The following is a 19613-nucleotide window of genomic DNA, read 5'->3' as shown; positions in this document are numbered from 1 at the left end:
CAACTGAAGGGCAGCATGGTGGCATAGTGGTTAGCACTGCTGACTCCCAGCACCAGGGACCCAGGTTCGATTCCAGGCTTGGGTCACTGTCTGCGTGGAGGTTGCATGTTCTCCCCGTGTCTGTGTGGGTTCCCTCTGGGTGCTCTGGTTTCCTCCCAAGGTCCAAAGATGTGCAGGTTAGGTGGATTGGCTGTGCTGAATTGTCCCGTAGTGTCAGTGGGGACTAACTAGGGTAAATGCGTGGCATTATGGGGATAGAGCCTGGGTGGGATTGTGGTCTGAGCAGACTCGATGGGCTGAATGGCCTCCTTCTGCACTGTGGGTTGCTATATTTGGATTTATTATTATCACACGCTCTGGGATATAGTGAAAAGTATCATTTCTTGCACGCTATACAGACATCAGGGAGAAGGAAAGGAGAGGGTGCAGAATGTTGTGTTACAGTCACAGGGTGTAGAGAAAGATCAACTTAATATGTGGTAGGACCAGGAGGAATTCATAGCACAAAACATTTCCAGCCTCCTGGATCCACTACAGTTTGCCTACCGCTGCAACAGGTCCACAGCAGATGCCATCTCCCAGGCCCTGCACCCAAACCTGGAACACCAAGATAACAAGGACACCGATGTCAGACTCCTCTTTATTGACTATAGCTCAGCCTTCAACACCATTATTCCCACAAAATTCATCTCCAAACTCCGTGGCCTGGGCCTCAGCTCCTCCCTCTGCAACTGGATCCTGAACTTCCTGACTCACAGACCACAATCAGTAAAGACAGGCGACAACATCTCCTCCACGATCATCCTCAACACCGGTGCCCCACAAGGCTGTGTCCTCAGCCCCCTACTAAACTCCTTATACACCTGTGACAGTGGGCCAAATTCCTCTCCAACTCGATTTTCAAGTTTGCTGACGACACCACTGACATCACAGCGTCTGCTGTGAACCTATTGTGACGAATGGATCTCAAATAATGATGAGACAGCAATAAGATCGAGAGTCTGATGAACTGCTGCGGTGACAATAATCTCTCCCTCAATGTCAACAATGCGAAGGAGATTGTCATCAACTGCAGGAAGCGTAAAGGAGAACATGTCCCTGTCTACATCAATGGGGACGAAGTACAAAGGGTCGTGGGCTTCATGTTTTTAGGTGTCCAGATCACCGACAACCTGTCCAGGTCCCTCCCCAGGCTGACTCTACAGTTACGAAAGCCCCACTAACGCCTCTACTTTCTCAGAAGACTAAGGAAATTTGTCAAGTCAGCTACGACTCTCACCAACTTTTCCAGATGCACCACAGAAAGCATCCTTTCTGGTTGTATCACAGCTTGGTCTGGGCTCCTGCTCTGCCCAACATCGCAAGGATCTACAAAGGGTCGTGAGTGTAGCCCAGTCCATCAGGCAAACCAGCCTCCCATCCATTGACTCTGTCTACACTTCCTGCTGCCTCGGCAAAGCAGCCAGCATAATTAAAGTCCCCGCACACCCCAGACACTCTCTTTTCCACCTTCTTCCTTCAGGGAAAAGATAGAAAGGTCGGAGATAATGCACCAGAGGCTCAAGAACAGCTTCTTCCCTGCTGCTGTCAGACATTTGAATGGACCTACCTCGCATTAAGTTGATCTTTCTCTACACCCTAGATATGACTGTAACATTACATTCTGCACTGTCTCCTTTCCTTCTCTATGAACAGTATGCTTTGTATAGCGCACAAGAAACAATACTTTTCGTTGCATGTTAATACATGTGACAATAATAAAATCAAAATCAAATTTCTCATTCAGTCTGTGGGTGGCCCAACTAGAGAGGGGGCAAAAACTTGACCTCCTTTTGGAAAATAAGGAAGGGCAAGTGACAGAAGTGTTCATGAGGGATCACTTTGAGACCAGTGACCGTAATTCTATTAGTTTTAAGATAGCTATGGAGAATGATAGGTCTGGCCCAAAAGTTAAAATTCTAAACTGGGGCAAGGCCAATTTTGATGGTATCACAGGAACTTTCAAAAGTTAATTGGGGGAGTCTGTGGGAAGGCAAAGGGATGTCTGGTAAGTGGGAGGCTTTCAAAAGTGTATTAATCAGTGTTCAGGGTAAGCACATTCCCCTTAGAGTGAAGGGCAAGGCTGGCAGAAGTAGGGAACCCTGGATGACTCGGGATATTGAGGACCTGGTCAAGAACAAGGAGGTACATGACATGCAGAGGCAGCTGGGATCGAGTGAATCTCTTGTAGGGTATAGTAGAGTTCAGAGAGAAATCAGGAGGGGGACAAGAGATTGGTTTGGCAGATAAGGCAAAGGAGAATTTAAAAGAACTACAAATACAGAAAGGGCAAAAGAGTAACAAGGGAGAAAGCAGGGCTCTTAAGGATCAACAAGGTCATCGACGTGTGGATCCACAAGAGATGGGTAAGACCCTAAATGAATATTTCTCATCAGTATTTATAGTTGAGAAAATCGTTGATGTTAGGGAAGTTGGGGAAATAAGTCTTGAAGAGTGTACATGAGGTGCTGGAAGTCTTAAAGCACATCAAGGTAGATAAACCCCCGGGACCTGATGAAGTGTATCCCAGGACACTGTGGGAGGCTAGGGAGGAAATTGTGGGTCCCCTATCAGAGATATTTGATTCATCGATGGTCACAGGTGAGGTGCCTGAAGATTGGAAGGTGGAAAATGCTGTGCCTTTGTTTAAAAAGAGCTGCAGGGAAAAGCCTGGGAACTACAGGTCAGTGAGCCTCACATCTGTGGTGGGTAAATTGTTAGATATTCTGAGAGACAGGATCTACAGGCATTTAGAGACACAAGGACTGATTAGGGACAGTCAGCATTGGCTTTGTGAGTGGAAAATCATGTCTCACAAATTTAATTGAGTTTTTTTGAAGGGGTAACCAAGAAGGTAGATGAGGGCAGTGCAGTTGATGTTGTCTACATGGACTTTAGCAAGGCCTTTGACAGGGTACCGCATGGTAGGTTGTTGCATAAATCTCACAGGATCCAGGGTAAGGGATCTAAATGGATACAAAATTGGCTTCTTGACAGAAGCCAGAGAGTGGTTGTAGAGGGTTATTTTTTCAAACTGGAGGCATTGCTACCAAATAAACCTGTTGGACTTTAACCTGGTGTTATGAGACTTCTTACTAGCGATGATCCTCAGGGATCAGTGCTGGGCCCACTGTTATTTGTCATTTATATTAATGATTTGGATGAGAATATCGGAGGCATGGTTAGTAAGTTTGCAGATGACACCAAGATTGGTGGCATAGTGGACAGTGAAGAAAGTTATCTCCAATTGCAATGGGATCTTGATCAACTGGGCCAGTGGGCTGACGAATGGCGGATGGCGTTTAATTTAGATAAATGTGAGGTGACACATTTTGGTAGATTGAACCAGGGCAGGACTTACTCAGTTAATGGTAGGGCACTGGGGAGAGTTACAGAACAAAGAGATCTAGGGGTACAGGTTCATAGCTCCTTGAAAGTGGAGTGACAGGTGGACAGAATTGTGAAGAAGGCATTCGGCAAGTTTAGTTTCATTGGTTAGAACATTGAATACAGGAGTTGGAATGTCTTGTTGAAGTTGTACAGGACATTGGTAAGGCCACACTTGGAATCCTGTGTACAGTTCTGGTTACTCTATTATAGAAAGGATATTATTAAACTAGAAAGAGTGCAGAAAAGATTTACTCAGATGCTACTGGGACTTGATGGATTGAGTTATAAGGAGAGGCTGGATAGACTGGGACTTTTCTCTCTGGAGCGTAGGAGGCTGAGGGGTGATCTTCTAGAGGTCTATAAAATAATGAGGGGCACAGATCAGCTAGATAGTCAATATCTTTTCCCAAAGGTGGAGGAGTCTAAAACTAGAGGGCGTAGGTTTAAGGTGAGAGGGGAGAGACACAAAAGGGTCCAGAGGGGCAATTTTTACACACAGAAGATGGAGTGTCTGGAATGAGCTGCCAGAGGGAGTAGTGGAGGCGGGTACAATTTTACCTTTTAAAAAGCATTTGGACAGTGACATGGGTAAGATGGGTATAAAGGGATATGGGCCAAATACAGGCAATTGGGATTCGCTTAGTGGTTTTAAAACAAAAGGGTGGCATTGGCAAGTGGGGCCGAAGGGCCTGTTTCCATGCTGTAAACCTCTATGACTTTATAAGGCTCTGGACAGTAGAATATGCAAAAAAGCACCCAAATATAATCGAGGCAGGGGAGGAACTAGGGCCGTCACTATGGTTTGGGAAAAAGCAATGGGAAAACCCATGCGGAGATAGAGGATGCATTCATTGTCATCTTTCCCAGATTCCGGCAAGGCCCCAGCTGGCTGGAAACCGCAAACGCAACACCTCTGTTCAAGAAAGGAGGGAGACAGAAAGCAGGAAGCTCCAGGCCAGCTAGCCTTGTGTCTGTCACTGGGGAAAGAGCTGGACTCCACTACTGAGGAGGCAGGAGCAGGAGCTTTTCAAAAAAATTCAATCAGGCGGAGTCAACATGGCTTTGTGAAAGGGTAATTAAGTTTGACAGATTTATGAGCACACTTATAGGGAAGAAACAAACAGGGTGATTAAAGGAGAGCCTGTGGAAGTCATGTATTTGTTTAATGCGTAAGATCAGACTGGTAGGGTGGTATATTAGCAACAGTGCAAAGTCCAGGTTAAAGTCCAACAGGTTTATTTGGAATCACGAGCTTTCAGAGCACTGCTCCTTCATCAGGTGAGTGGGAGTTGGGTTCACAAACACTGCATTTATAGACAGAGACACAATTGCAGGATAATCATTGGAATGCGAGTCTTTACAGGTAATCAAGTCTTTTCAGGCACAGACAGTGTGAGTGGACAGAGGGATTAGCAAAGATGAAGGAGGTGTGCATTGCCTCAAACCAGGATAGTTCGTTGGATTTTGCGAGCCCAGCGCAGGATTACATGAACCCAAGATCCCGTCTTCATGCGAGCGGAACATATTAACAACAGACAGAGGACTGGCTAACTCACCAACAAGAACACGGTCGGGAATCAATGCATCTTTTTCAGATTGGCAAACTCATGGGCTCAGCGCGGTGGTCCAAACTACATACTGTGTCAATGATTTGGGTGAAGGGACTCAAGGTACGGCAGTCGGATTTGTTGGTGATACAAAGATAGGTGGGAAAGCAAGTAAGGGGGAGGGTACAAAGAATGCGAAGGGATATCGAAAAGAGTGAGCTGGCAAATAGCGAGGCAGATGGAGTGGGAAAATGTGACATTCAGAGGGAGAAAGGCTGAGGGAGAAAAGAGACAGTGCACGATAGCTGCAGTACAGAGGGATCTGGGCGTCCTTGTCCATGAATCATATATATATATAGGGGCGATAGTGGGAATGGTACTGGGAGACACGGGTTCAAATCCCACCACGGCAGCTGGTGAAATTTCAATTTATAAAATCTGGAATTGCAACCTCGTCTCAGTCACTGTGGCCACCATCATCGACATTTAAAAAAAAGCCCCATCTGGGTCACTAAAGTCCCCTTAGGGAAGGAAATCTGCCATCGTTACCTGGTCTGGCCTACATGTGACTCCAACTGCCCCTCTGAAAAGATTCGTGTTCAGGTTCGGGTTAGCATTTTTATTGGGAGTCATGCTGGGACAATACTGGAATTGTCTGGGGAAGGGGGAAGAGTTGGGGATAAATCCGGGCAGGCGGGTGACATTGCAAGGACAAACTTGCGAAAGGGAGGGTCGTGTTGCTGCCACTTTTTTGTCCCGCGATCATCAGGACAAACACACAACAGTATCGAATTTCAAATTACTGCAACAATTCAGGCAGCACCAGAGATCGGCTGGCAAGTTCACTCTCACTGGCTGAGGCATTGTGTGTATCACACTGACCACATTCGGAAGTCAAACTTGCCCAGTTCTACTCTGGAGAGGCAAAATATCTACAAAACGTGTCAACGCCTGTTCGTGGCGAGCTGCATGAGTGATATTTCCCACGTGTGGGGTTCTGCCGTCAAGTAACATTGGCGCCACACAAATGCCAGGCAGGGAACATCATCAATAAGAGACTGTCTAACCATCACCCCTTAACATTCAATGGTGTTACCATCGCTGAATCCCTCACTGTCAACATCCTTGGGGTTACCATTGACCAACTGGACTCACCATATAAACACAGTGGCTACCAGAGCAGGTCGGAGGCTGGGAATCCTGCAGAGAGTAACTCACCTCCTGACTCCCCCAGAGCCTGTCCACCATCTACAAGGCACAAGTCAGGAGTGTGATGGAATATTCCCCACTTGCCTGGATGGGGGCAGCTCCAACAACACTCAAGAAGCTCGACACCATCCAGGACAAAGCAGCCCCACTTGATTGGCCCCCCATCCACAAACATTCACTCCCTCCACCACCGACACTCAGTAGCAGCAGTGTGTACCATCTACAAGATGCACTGCAGCAACTCATCCTCAGACAGCACCTTCCAAACCCACGACCACTTCCATCCAGAAGGACAAGGGCAGCAGATACATGGGGAACACCACCACCTGTAAGTTCCCCTCCCAGCCCCCCACTGTCCTGACTTGGAAATATATCGGCCGTTCCTTCACTGTCGCTGGGTCAAAATCCTGGAATTCCCTCCCTAACGGCATTGTGGGTCAACCCACAGCAGCGATTCAAGATGGCGGCTCACCACCACCTTCTCAAGGGGCAACAAGGGATGGGCAATAAATGGTGGCCCAGCCGTTGTCCCACCAAAGAATAAAAGAAAAGATCTGCCCACCGCAGTGTTGAATAGTGTTATGTGGGAATTTCAAAGCCGTTGTGAAGCCGGCTGTGGAGCTTCCAACAATCGGCTTATGGAATCAAGCAGCAAGTCACTTTGGTTGTTGGTGACAGGTGAGGGATGGACCCACACTCATCTAACCCACACTTGCAAAACCTGAAACAAAATGCCCACCATTAATTAATGATTGGGCAGCACTGACTAAACAATCCTGAGTGCGCCAATAGCTACAGGAATTCAAGATCATCAGTCGACCATTGTAATCTGACACCCATTTCGAAAGAGGGGCCCATTCTAGGCAAACAAAAGGAATCTGTCCAAGCTCTGCATCTGTTTCAAATGACCCGGGGGCTTGGCAAGGCTGTGTTGCTTTCTCCATGGCAACGCCACAACCAATCAGAGTCAGCTTTCCAATAAATCAGCCCCCCCCCGCCTCCTTTTCTCCTGCAGTAGTAATAGTTGGGAGGTTTGAAATTTGATATTCTTCCATTTGTCCTGTTAAGTTACAGCAATGCGTTTGCTCTTCCCGGTGATATTCCAGCAATGGAACTGGTTGGTTCTGGTGTTGGGAGGGGGGTATGTGAGGTTGAAGAGGATGAGGAGAATTTGTCTTTTTTGCGTGGCAAGTTATTTGAATTGAAGAGCAGCATGCAAGAGGGCATTGAAAAGAGACTGCAGAACTGTGAGGGCAAGTGTGAGGACTTGGCATGCATTTGAGACATAGAGAGGGCAATATGTGGTGGCACAGTGGTTAGCGCTGCTGCCTCACAGCCAACCCAGGTTCAATTCCTGGCTTGGGTGACTGTGTGGAGTTTGCACATTCTCCCAGTGTCTGTGTGGGTTTCCTCCGGGCGCTCTAGTTTCCTCCCACAGTCCAAAAGATGTGCTGATTAGATGCATTGGCCGTGCTAAATTGCCCCTTGGTGTCCAAGGATGTGTAGGTTCGGTGGATTAGGGCGGTAAATATGTGGGGTTAAGGGGGTAGGGCCTGGGTGGGATTGTTATGGGTGATGGGCTGAATGGCCTCCTTCTGCACTGCAGGGAATCTATGAGACCAGAGAGCCTGCACAACCAGAACGGACCCAATGGCCTCGGTCTGTGCTGTGAGACCCTGCAGCCTGAGGGAGAGGCGCACTGTCCCTTTAAGGGGAGTGGAGAAGGTGTGGGGGGGGAGGGAGGAAAAGTTTACATCTCGGGTGATTGGGATTCTGCTATTCGGCTGGAGGAGGGGGTGTGTGTGTGTGTGTGCGTGTGTGCAAGGTGGTGGAGATGAATTACATGCCTGGGACAGCCAGTTTGATTGAGGACATTGACAGTGAGTGCGTTCGTTTTGTTTCCTTCTTCTTCTGGAGGCGCTTTCTCAGGCTTTGAACTCTTTCTGATCCAACCCAGTCAGCAGCAGTGTGAGGGTCACTCCAGTTGAACTGAACACTGGAGTTGAGCTGAGGTTGCTTTGGCACTTGGAGCTGCAGAGCAGCCTCTGTGAGTGAGAGTGGGAGAGTTGCTCACACCAAGTTCAGGCTCCCTGTCTCAAACTTCGTCAAAAGTTTAGAACTGTTCACAAACTTGTGCAGGATTGATTCTCAAACTCCCGCTAGTGTGTGTGTGTGTGTGTATATATATATATATATACACACATATACATATATATGGGGGTCCCACTCCTATATGTGTTTGCTTTCGAGGAGATTCATTAACAAAAATACTTTAAAATGTATCCCGTTGCCTCTTTGATAGCAGCGACTGAGCTAAGGCAGTATATGTACTAAACTGGACCAGTCAGCAGTCGACAAGTTCCGTTTAAGTCAAACCCTTTTGTGTTTGAAAGCTCTGGGAATGGGATATGTGTTTGGGGAAAGTGTATCCCAGACGCAGAGGAAGGGTCCGCCAATGTCTGAAAGGATACTTCACTTCATTTCAATTCTGAAATTGAGGAGGTAAGGCTGAGAAGCATTAGAATCATAGTTCAGTTTATTCGGGTCACAAGTGGGCTGACTTTCACCCTGGAGTGAAAATCCCCGAGTCACCAGGTTCCAGCCCCTGTTTGGGTTACACTGAAGGAGGATTTAGCATGGCCAATCCCCCTGACCTACGCGTTTTTGAACACTAAGGGACAATTTAGTATGGCCAATCCACCTAACCCACACATCTTTCAGACTGTGGGAGGAAACCCATGCAGACACGGGGAGAACGTGCATAACCCCAACAGACAGTGACCCGAGGCTAGGAATTGAACCCAGGTCCCTGGCGTTGTGAGGCAGTAGTGTCAACTACTGTGCCAACTGTACTGTCATACAGAGATTTGCAGCGTCAAAACGGGCCCTTCAGCTCAACTTGTCCACATTGCCCAGTTTTAACCACTAACCAAGTCCCAATCAGCTGCATTTGGCCCATGTCCCTCTATACCATCTTACCCATGTAACTGTTTAAATGCTTTTTAAAAGACAAAATTGTACCCGCCTCTACGAATCCCTCTGGCAGCTCGTTCCAGACACTCACCACCCTCTGTGTGAAAAAATTGCCCCTCTGGACCCTTCTGTATCTCTCCCCTCTCACCTTAACCCTCTAGTTTTAGACTCCCCTACCTTTGGGAAAAGATATTGACTCCCCAGCTGATCTATTCCCCTCATTATTTTATAGACCTCTATAAGATCACCCCTCAGCCTCCTACACTCCAGAGGAAAAAGTCCCAGTCTATCCAGCCTCTCCTTCTAACTCAAACCATCAAGTCCCAGTAGCATCTAGTAAATCTTTTCTGCACTCTTTCTAGTTTAATAATATCCTTTCTATAACAGGGTGACCAGGAAGCAGCCTCCCGCTCACTCAGAAACTATCAGACTGTCCTGCTTTGCATTGCACCTTTCATTTTTTAAAAAAAAAATCATTTTTGTCACACTGACTCCAGGTTCAGTAAGAAGTCTCACAACACCAGGTTAAAGTCTGATAGATTTATTTGGAATCACGAGCTTTCAGAGCGCTCCTCCTTCACTCACCTGAGGAGGGAGCCACACTCCAAAAGCCCGTGCTGCCAAATAAACCTGTTGGACTCTAACCTGGTGTTGTGAGACTTCTTATTGTGTTTACCCCAGTCCAACATCGGCATCTCCACATCATAACTCCAGGTTGCCAAGGAACAAATCCGAGGTGGGGTACAGGGTTTGGGAAGAAGTAATATGCGGGTAAGAGAGATTGCAGCATTTTCTGAATGTTGAAAGTAGCTAGGCAGAGAGATGAGAGTTAAAATACAATTGGAATGGGGGTGTGTATTCATCGGTGTTGCAAGTCAGCTAACAACAATGAAGTTACTGTGAAAATCTCCTCTTTGCCACACTCATTTCCAAATTAATCCCTGATTTGATTTATTATTGTCACATGTATTAACATACTTTGAGAAGTATTATTTCTTGCGTGTTATACGGGCAAAGCATACTGTTCATCGAGAAGGAAAGGAGAGGGTGCAGAACCTAGTGTTACAGTCATAGCTAGGGTGTAGAGAACGATGAACTTAATGCAAGGTAGGTCCATTCAAAAGTCTGATGGCAGCAATGAAGAAGCTGTTCTTGAGTCGGTTGGTACATGACCTCAGACTTTTGTATCTTTTTCCTGACGGAAGAAGGCGGAAGAGAGAATGTCTGGGGTGTGCGGTTTCCTTAATTATTCTGGCTGCTCTGTCGAGGCAGTAGGAAGTGTAGACAGAGTCAGTGGATGGGAGGCTGGTTTGTGTGATGGATTGGGTTACATTCATAACCCTTTGTAGTTCCTTGTGGTCTTGGGCAGAGCAGGAGCCCATACCAAAGTGTGATAGAACCAGAAAGAATGCTTTTTATAGTGTAAAAGTTGGTAAGTTCCAGTTGTGCAGAAGGGTGAGTGACTGGAATTTTTTTAAGTTGCAGATTGGCCCCGGGCTAGTGGATGTTGAAGGGGCTGAATGGCCTCCCTTTGTTCTTGCGCTCTTCAGGAGTGGGCACCAGAGGGTGCTGCTGTCCCACAAGCTGAGGAGTGCTCTGTGCTGCCACACAGTGGTCGAGGCTGATACGCCCACAAAACTGAGTGAGCTCCAGAACTGACCTGAACCACGGGGGGGTGGGAGTGGGGTTGGGGGGGAGGGGGGTTCTCCGTACTTTCAGAGGAATGAGCAAGGATTCCTTCATCCCAAAATTACAAATTTAGGGCCATAGCTTAAACCAAGTTTATTTATTAGCGTCTCAAGTGGGCTTACATTAACACTGCAATGAAGTTACTGTGACAATCCCCTTGCGGCCACACTCCGGCGCTCGTTCGGGTTACACTCAGGAAGAATTTAGCACCCACCCAGCACGTCTTTCAAACCGTGGGAGGAAACCCGTGCAGACTCTGCACAGACAGTGACCCAAGCCGGGAATCGAACCCGGGCCCCTGGCGCTGTGAGACAGCAGCACGAACCCACTGTGCTGTCACTTAGGAACTTGGGAGCAAAGGTTCAGCCCTTCTCGTCTGCTCTGCTGTTCAATCAGATCAAGGCTGATCTCTCCCTGGTCTCAAATCCACCTGTTCCCCATATCCTTTTATCTCTCTCTCTTTATCAGAAATATATTTTATCTCCTTGGAACCATTCAATGATTCATACCCCACCACGCTATAGGGCAGCGAGTTCCACAAATTCGCCACCCTCTGTGAGAAGTAGTTCCTCCTCATCTCAGTTTTAAATCTACTGCCTCTCAACCCATACCTGTGACCCTTTGTTCTAAATTGCCCCCACAATTGCCCCATTTGGTCTACATTGACTCAATCAATCCCTTTTAAAGTGTTATGTACTTCGATCAGATCCCCTCTCATCCCGCTCAACTCCAGCGAGTACAAGCCCAAACTGTTTAATCTCTCCTCGTACGTCAACTCCTTCATCCCCAGAATCAATCTGGTGACCCTCCTCTGAACCTGGCTCCAATGCCGCCTCAAATAAGGTGACCAAAACTGGACACAGTACTCCAACACCCTGTACAATTACAGCAACACTTTCATACTCCAGTCCCTTTGCAATAAATGCGACATCCCAATTTGTCTTTGTTATTATGTGCTGCACCTGCACATCGACTTTCTGCGATTCGTGGACTCAGGCGCCCAGATCCCTCTGCATTTTGAATCTGGGAGGAAGTTAAGTCACTGCCTCAATTTCTGCAGACTCTCTCTCCTGGGCTATTACCGATTGGTCGATGAGACAGCTTAACATGGTGAAGCGTCTCCTGGTATTGGACGAGGAGCAGGAGATGGCCATTCGGCCCTTGAGCCTGCTGTACCATCCAATAGCATCATGGCTCATCTGTATGTGTAAAGTTCCACATTCTCTGATCAGCTTTCATTCCTTTGCCCAACAAGAACCCACCTCCGATTTAAGATATTGAATTACCCTGCTTCCATCGCCTTCTGAGGCTCAGAGTCCCAAAGTCACACAACCCTCAGAGAAATCCCCTTATCTCTGACCTATAAGGGCAACGCCTGATTTTAAAAAAAAACAATTCTCCTTCATCCTGGACACTCCCAAAAGAGGAAACATTCTTTCAATGTCCCATCACATCGGGAAGCAGTGGCCTGGTGGTATTATCGCTCGGCTATTGATCCAGAAACTCAGCTCATGTTCTGGGGGACCCGGGTTCGAATCCCACCAAGGCAGATGGTGGAACTTGAATTCAATTTTAAAAAAAAAAGTTCTGGGATTAAGAATCTATGAATGACCGTGAATCTATTGTTGGAAAAACCCCATCTGGTTCCCTTTAGGGAAGGAAATCTGCTGTCCTTACCCTGGTCTGGCCTACATGGGACTCCAGAGTCACAGCAATGTGGCTGACTCTCAACTGCCCTCTAAGGACAACTAGGGATGGGCAATAAATGCTGGTCCAGCCAGCGACACCCATGTCCCAGGAATTAATAAAACAAAACAACCGGTGGTTATCATTTGATTTAACAAAAAGGTACAGCTCAGAAGGAGGCCATTCAGCCCTTCACGTCCTGTGCTGGCCCAGTCATGTTCAGTCCTCCATCTTCCCTGTTTTGTGCTGCAGCACCGTGTGTCCTTGCTTGTTGGGTGCGAGGTGTTTCCATCTCCCCCTGCACGAGGGGTGTTTAGTTCCTTCCAGACAATACGACTCAATCTGTGAGTGGGGGGGAGGGGGTTGTGCCATGTGTGGACAGGGAGGTGTGAATTTATTCCCCCCCCCCCCACCCCAAACCCAGTGAGATAGTCTGCTCACCGTTTATTAGTTCCCCACTCTTGTGCGGAGTGGTCCTTCCCTGAGAGTGGCCATTAACTCGGGGACTTCCTCAAGTGAGACAGGGCCCAAGGGAAATGGGGGCCAAATAATTCATCGAATCTGTTCAATATTGCAGAGAAACACCTCGTTCTCCTGCGCGATGGGCGGACGTTAATTGGATATTTGAGAAGTATCGATCAATTCGGTGAGTAATAGTTGGCCGTCAACACAGTAAGTAAACAAAAAACCTTGTTTGATTGTTCTGTGTTGGATCGTGTGAGTCTGGTAACTGATCTGTGCTCACTGTGCATGTCCAGTGGTTTAATTGTATCATGTGAGTCTGATGACTGATGTCTGCTCACGGCTTGCTCAATGCTGTGTTTAGTGGTTTAATTGCTTTGTGTTGGATCATGAGAGTTTAGTAACTGATCTGTGTTTGGTTAAGCCTGGGTGTGGACATCGGGCGAAGTAATTGGATGTCAGAGAAGCTGCGAGAAGCTTGAGGTGCGAGTCCAAACATCTTGCGATTGCAGTGATATTTCCCAGGAGTTGTGAAGCAATCTTTGCACATCTCTGAGCAATGCCAGTGTCAAAATGTCACTATTGCGCAAATGTAGATTGATACTGCAGCAGACATGGGCAATCCCTTGTGCTCAGGAGGCCATTCAGCCCCTTCAGATCAGTGGGCAGCCCACTGAAAGATGGGGACCTCTTCAGGTTGTGGTACGGGAATATCAGAGGGTATAATTTATATGAAAAACAGGACTCTCTGACTGTGAAGGCTACGGGTTCAACCATGGCTCAGACTCTGTGTCGCTGAGGGTTGTGACAATTCGACAGCGCTCTTTGGCATGGTTTAAACTGATGTTTGTGTTCGTTTACTTGTAGCCAATCTGGTGCTCCATCAGACGCTGGAACGGATCCACGTGGGGAAGAAGTACGGAGATATTCCCCGGGGAATATTTGTGGTGCGGGGAGAGAACGTGGTTCTGCTCGGGGAGATTGTAAGTTTGCAGGTTGTGTTCAGACTGGATTCACAGGGTTAGACGCAGAGGGTAAACCCTCTCCTTATTGGATTTAATTTATTGTTGTCACGTGTATTGGGATACAGTGAAGAGTATTGTTTCTTGCGTGCTATACAGACAGAGCGTACAGTACATACAGTCACAGAGGTTTACAACATGGGAACAGGTCCTTCGGCCCAACTTGTCCTTTTTTTAAACCCCTAAGCTAGCCCCAATTGCCCACATCCCTCTATACCCATCGTACCCATGTAACTGTCTAAATGCTTTTTAAAAGATAAAATTATATTCGCCTCTACTACTACCTCTGGCAACTCGTTCCAGACACTCACCACCCTCTGTGTGAAAAAATTGCCCCTCTGAACCCTTTTTTATCTCACCCCTCTCACCTTAAACCTGTGCCCTCTAGTTTTAGACTCCCTTACCTTTGGGAAAAGATATTGACTATCTAGCTGATCTGTGCCCCTCATCATTTTATAGACCTCTAGAAGATCACCCCCTCAGTCTCCGACATTCCAGAGAAAAATGTCCCAGTCTATCCAGCCTCTCCTTATAACTCAATCCATCAAGTCCTGGTAACATCCTAGTAAATCTTTTCTGCGCTCTTTCTAGTTTAATAATATCCTTTCTATAATAGGTTGACCAGAACTGCACACAGTATTCCAAGTGTGGCCTTACCAATGTCTTGTACAACTTCAACAAGACGTCCCAACTCCTGTATTCAATGTTCTGACCAATGAAACCAAGCATGCTGAATGCCTTCTTCACCACTCTGTCCACCTGTGACTCCACTTTCAAGGAGCTATGAACCTGTACCCCAAGATCTCTTTGTTCTGTAACTCTCCCCAATGCCCTACCATTAACTGAATAAGTCCTGCCCTGATTCAATCTACCAAAATGTATCACCTCACATTTATCTAAATTAAACTCCATCTGCCATTCGTCAGCCCACTGGCCCAATTGATCAAGATCCCATTGCAATTGGAGATAACTTTCTTCACCGTCCACTATGCCACCAATCTTGGTGTCACCTGTAAACTTACTAACCATGCCTCCGATATTCTCATCCAAATCATTAATATAAATGACAAATAACAGTGGACCCAGCACTGATCACTGAGGATTATATGGTGGCACAGTGGTTAGCACTGCTGCCTCACAGCGCCAGGGACCCGGGTTCGATTCCCGACTTGGGTCACTGTCTATGCGGAGTCTGCACGTCCTCCCCATGTCTGCGTGGGTTTCCTCCGGGTGCTCTGGTTTCCTCCCACAGCCCAAAGCCGATTAGGTGCTAAATTCTCCCTCGGTGGACCCAAACAGGTTCTGGAGTGTGGCGACGAGGGGATTTTCACAGTAACTTCATTGCAGTGTTAATGTAAGCTGACTTGTGGCACTGATAAATACGTAAGGAGAGAGTGCAAAATGTAATGTTATAGTCATTGCTAGGGTGCGGAGAAAGATCAGCTTCATGCGAGGTAGGTCCATTCAAAAGTCTGACGGCAGCAGGGAAGAAGCTGTTCTTGAGCCGGTTGGTACGGGACCTCAGACTTTTGCATCTTTTTCACAGCAGAAGAAGGTGGAAGAGAGAATGTCCGGGGTGCGTGGGATCCTTAATTATACTGGATGCTTTTCCCAATCTGACACCAGGAATCTTTTATTGCCGTGTTATTAAACCAGGACTGAGGGGAAAGGAGAAATGTCTTCACCCAGAGGGTGGGGAATGTGTGGAATTCACTCCCACAGACAGTAGCTGAGGCCAAAATGTTGTGTGATTTTAAGAAGAAATTAGATACAGTTCTTGGGGCTAAAGGGAGTGAGGGATATGGGGAGGGGGGTGTGCTGGTGGAAGGGGAGAAACAGGATGAATGCTGCTCTGTAAGGTGCTGAACTGCCTGTTGTATATTCCATCGTCCCCCGCAAACTGTGTTCACAGAATCCCTACAGGGCAGGAAGCCATTCAGCCCATCGAGTCTGCACCGACATCAGTCCCACCCAGGCTCTCTTCCCATCACCCCCTCATATTTCCCCTGCTAATCCCCCTGACACCAGAGTCAATTTAGCATGGCCAATAAACCGAACTGTGTTCAATGTGTGGGAGAAGCTGAACCCCTTTCTTCCCCAACTTCCCCTTCCCCCCCCCTTCTCCCTCCAGAGGAAACACAGAAGATAGGAGCAGGAGGAGGCCATTCAGCCCTTCGAGCCTGCTCCACCATTCATCCCCATCATGGCTGATCATCCAACTCAATAGCCTAATCCTGCTTTCTCCCCATAACCTTTGATCCCATTCACCCCAAGTGCGATATCCAGCCGCCTCTTGAATACATCCAATGTTTTGGCATCAACTACTTCCTGTGGGAATGAATTCCACAGGCTCACTGGGTGAAGAAATGTCTCCTCATCTGCGTCCTAAATGGTCTACCCTGAATCCTCAGACTCTGACCCCTGGTTCTGGACACCCCCACCATCGGGAACATCCTCCCTGCATCTACCCTGTCCATTCCTGTTAGAATTTTATAAATCTCTGAGATCCCCTCCCCCATTCATCTGAAGTCCATCTAATTTCTTCTTGAAATCACGCAACGTTTTGGCCTCACTACTTTCTGTGGGAGTGAATTCCACACATTCACCACCCTCTGGGTGAAGAAATTTCTCCTCACCTCAGTTCTGAAAGGTTTACCCCTTATCCTCAAACTATGACCCCTAGTTCTGGACTCCCCCACCATCGGGAACATCCTTTCTGAATCTACCCTGTCTAACCCTGTTAGAATTTTATAAGTTTCTATGAGATCCCCTCTCACTCTTCCAAACTCCAGTGAATATAATCCTAACCGTCATAGTCTGTCCTCATATGACAGACCTGCCATCCCAGGAATCAGCCTGGTAAACCTTCACTGTACTCCCTCTACAGCAAGGACATCCTTCCTCAGATAAGGAGACCACGATACTCCAGGTGTGGCCTCACCAGCACCCTGTATAACTGCAGCAAAACACATGGGGAGGGATTGCCATCCCAGGAACCAGCTTGGTAAAACCTTGTGTGTCTCCCTCCCACCCACCTGCCCCCTGACAGGGGACGTGATGAGATCTTTTTGGGATCAAATCTGGGGGAGTGTCAGCAGCGATAACTCTGGATCTGCCTGAGGTGACTGCTAAGTCAACTGCTAAGATGTTGCAAAGTATTTAGTGAGAGAGCATCTTTATCAAAACTGTGCGGAGTTTGCACATTCTCCCCGTGTCTGCGTGGGTTTCCTTCGGGTGCTCCGGCTTCCTCCCACAGTCCAAAAGATGTGCAGGTTAGGGACAATTTAGCGTGGCCAATGCACCTAGTGTCCAAAGATGAGCAGACTGGGTGGATTGGCCATGCTAAATTGACCCTTTATGTCAGGGGAATTTGTAGAAGAGGGGAGGGGGCCAGGATGGGCTTTTGGCCAATGCAGACTCAATGGGCCAAATGGCCTCCTTCTGCACTGTAGCATTCTATGATTCTTCTCCGCGATGTACTCTATGAACGGTATGTCTTGTCTGTATAGTGTGCAAGAGAGTACTTATCTAACCAAAAGACCAGACAATAAAAGCTCAAATCCAAGTGAGGGGCTTGGAATGGAACTTGGATGAAGGAGTTATTGGACTTTATTGGAAGAGATTGCAGCCTTGCTTTTGGATGGTGGGTCTAATCCGTTGGGAATTCTGGGGAGAAGGAAGCTTCGGGGCGTGGATTCCGGGAGATTCCAAGGCTTCCTTTCCCCTTGGGAATATCGGGAGTTGAATGCCCAGGGGAATGACGCTGAACTGTCCTTTCTGCAGGATCTGGATAAGGAGAATTTATCCTCCTTACAGCAGGTGACCATTGAGAAGATTCTGGAAGAGCTGCGGGCAGAGCAGGAGGTCAGGGACAAGGCCGAGAAGCTGAAGATTCGGGTCTTCAAGGAACGTGGCCTTGTCCTTCCCCACGTGGACACCCTGGATGATTATTAGCAGGAGTCTCGACCGTCCTGCCAGTGAAGTGAGTTTGGAACTTTTCTCGGACTCACAATCCCGAGAGTGCAGGAGGAGGCTATTCGACCCATCGAGCCTGCACCGACCACAATCCCACCCAGGCCCTATCCTCTCAAACTCAAGCATTTACCATAGCTCCTTCCCCTGATACTAAGGGGCAATTGATCATGGCCAATCCACCAATCTATACCAGTCTGATCTACATGTCCACAGCCACAGCAATCTCAGAGTCATAGACCTTTACAGCATGGAAACAGGGCCTCCAGCCCAACTTGTTGGAACTTTTTTAAACACCTAAGCTTGTCCCAATTGCCCACATTTGGCCCATATCCCTCTGTACCCATCGTACCCATATAGCTGTCTAAATGCTTTTCTAAAAGACAAAATTGTACCCACCTCTACTACTGCCTCTGACGGCTCGTTCCAGACACTCACCACCCTCTGGGTGAAAAAATTGCCCCTCTGGACACCTTTGTATCTCTCCCCTCTCACCTTAAACCTATGCCCTCTAGTTTTAGACTTCCCTACCTTTGGGAAAAGATATTGACTATCTAACTGATCTCTGCCCCTCATTATTTTATAGACCTCGATAAGATCACCCCTCAGCCTCCTACGCTCCAGGGGAAAAAGTCCCAGTCTATCCAGCCTCTCCTTCTAACTCAAACCATCAAGTCCCAGGAGCATCCTAGTAAATCTTTTCTGCACTCTTTCTAGTTTAATAATATCCTTTCTATAATAGAGTGACTGGAACTGTACACAGAATTCCAAGTATGGCCTCACCAATGTCTTGTACAACTTCAACAAGACATCCCAACTCCTGTATTCAATGTTCTGGCCAATGAAACCAAGCATGCCGAATGCCTTCTTCACCACTCTGTCCACCTGTGACTCCACTTTCAAGGAGCTATGAACCTGTGCCCCTCGATCTCTTTGTTCTGTAACTCTCCCCAATGCCCCAACCATTAACTGAGTAAGTCCTGCCCTGGTTCAATCTACCAAAATGTGTCACCTCACATTTATCTAAATTAAACTCCTTCTGCCATTCGTCAGCCCACTGGCCCAATTGATCAAGATCCCAATAAATGTTTTCCCCGTATCTGCGTGGGTTTCCTCCGGGTGCTTCAGTGTCCTCCCACACTCCAAAGATGTCCAGGTTAGTTGGATTGGCCACGGTGAATGTATAGAGGATAGAGTGAGGGCCTGAGAAAGACTCTCTATCAGAGAGTTGGTGCAGACCTGATGTACTGAATGGCCTCTCGTATTAACAGGTTCCACAAAGGCAGAAGCCCCGGTACCGATGGGTATTATGGGGAGGGGATGGCCTCGAGGTGTTGGTTTCCAGAGACTCTGGGTACTGTTCGGGGAGCTGGGTTCGAATCCCATCACAGCAAAATCTGGAATTAAGAATCTACTGATGACCATGAAACCATTGTCGGAAAAACCCGTCTGGTTCACTCATGTCCTTTAGGGAAGGAAATCTGCCGTCCTTACCTGGTCTGGCCTACATGTGGCTCCAGAGGCACAGCAATGTGGCTGACTTTTAAATGCCCTCGGGGTAATAAATGCTGTGACTCCCACATCCCATGGATGAATAAAATAAAGATGGAGGCTGGTACACTGG

The 19613-nt window shown here is 47.5% G+C and overlaps 1 protein-coding gene across 1 annotated transcript; it reads left to right on the top strand.

The window, feature by feature from the left end:
• The first annotated feature begins 8019 nt into the window (after positions 1-8019).
• On the top strand, positions 8020-17993 carry LOC145361349 (U6 snRNA-associated Sm-like protein LSm1). The gene is made up of 4 exons (XM_080217020.1): positions 8020-8065; positions 13111-13179; positions 13863-13978; positions 17801-17993. The coding sequence occupies exons 1-4, from the start codon at positions 8020-8022 to the stop codon at positions 17969-17971; spliced, it is 402 nt and encodes a 133-aa protein (XP_080073146.1). The 3' UTR covers positions 17972-17993.
• The last annotated feature ends 1620 nt before the right edge of the window (positions 17994-19613 follow it).

The sequence above is a fragment of the Carcharhinus amblyrhynchos genome, chromosome 34 (genome assembly GCF_965287045.1).
Source record: "Carcharhinus amblyrhynchos chromosome 34, sCarAmb.v2.hapA, whole genome shotgun sequence".
Taxonomy (NCBI): domain Eukaryota; kingdom Metazoa; phylum Chordata; class Chondrichthyes; order Carcharhiniformes; family Carcharhinidae; genus Carcharhinus; species Carcharhinus amblyrhynchos.
This window is presented reverse-complemented; position numbering and strand designations above follow the sequence as displayed.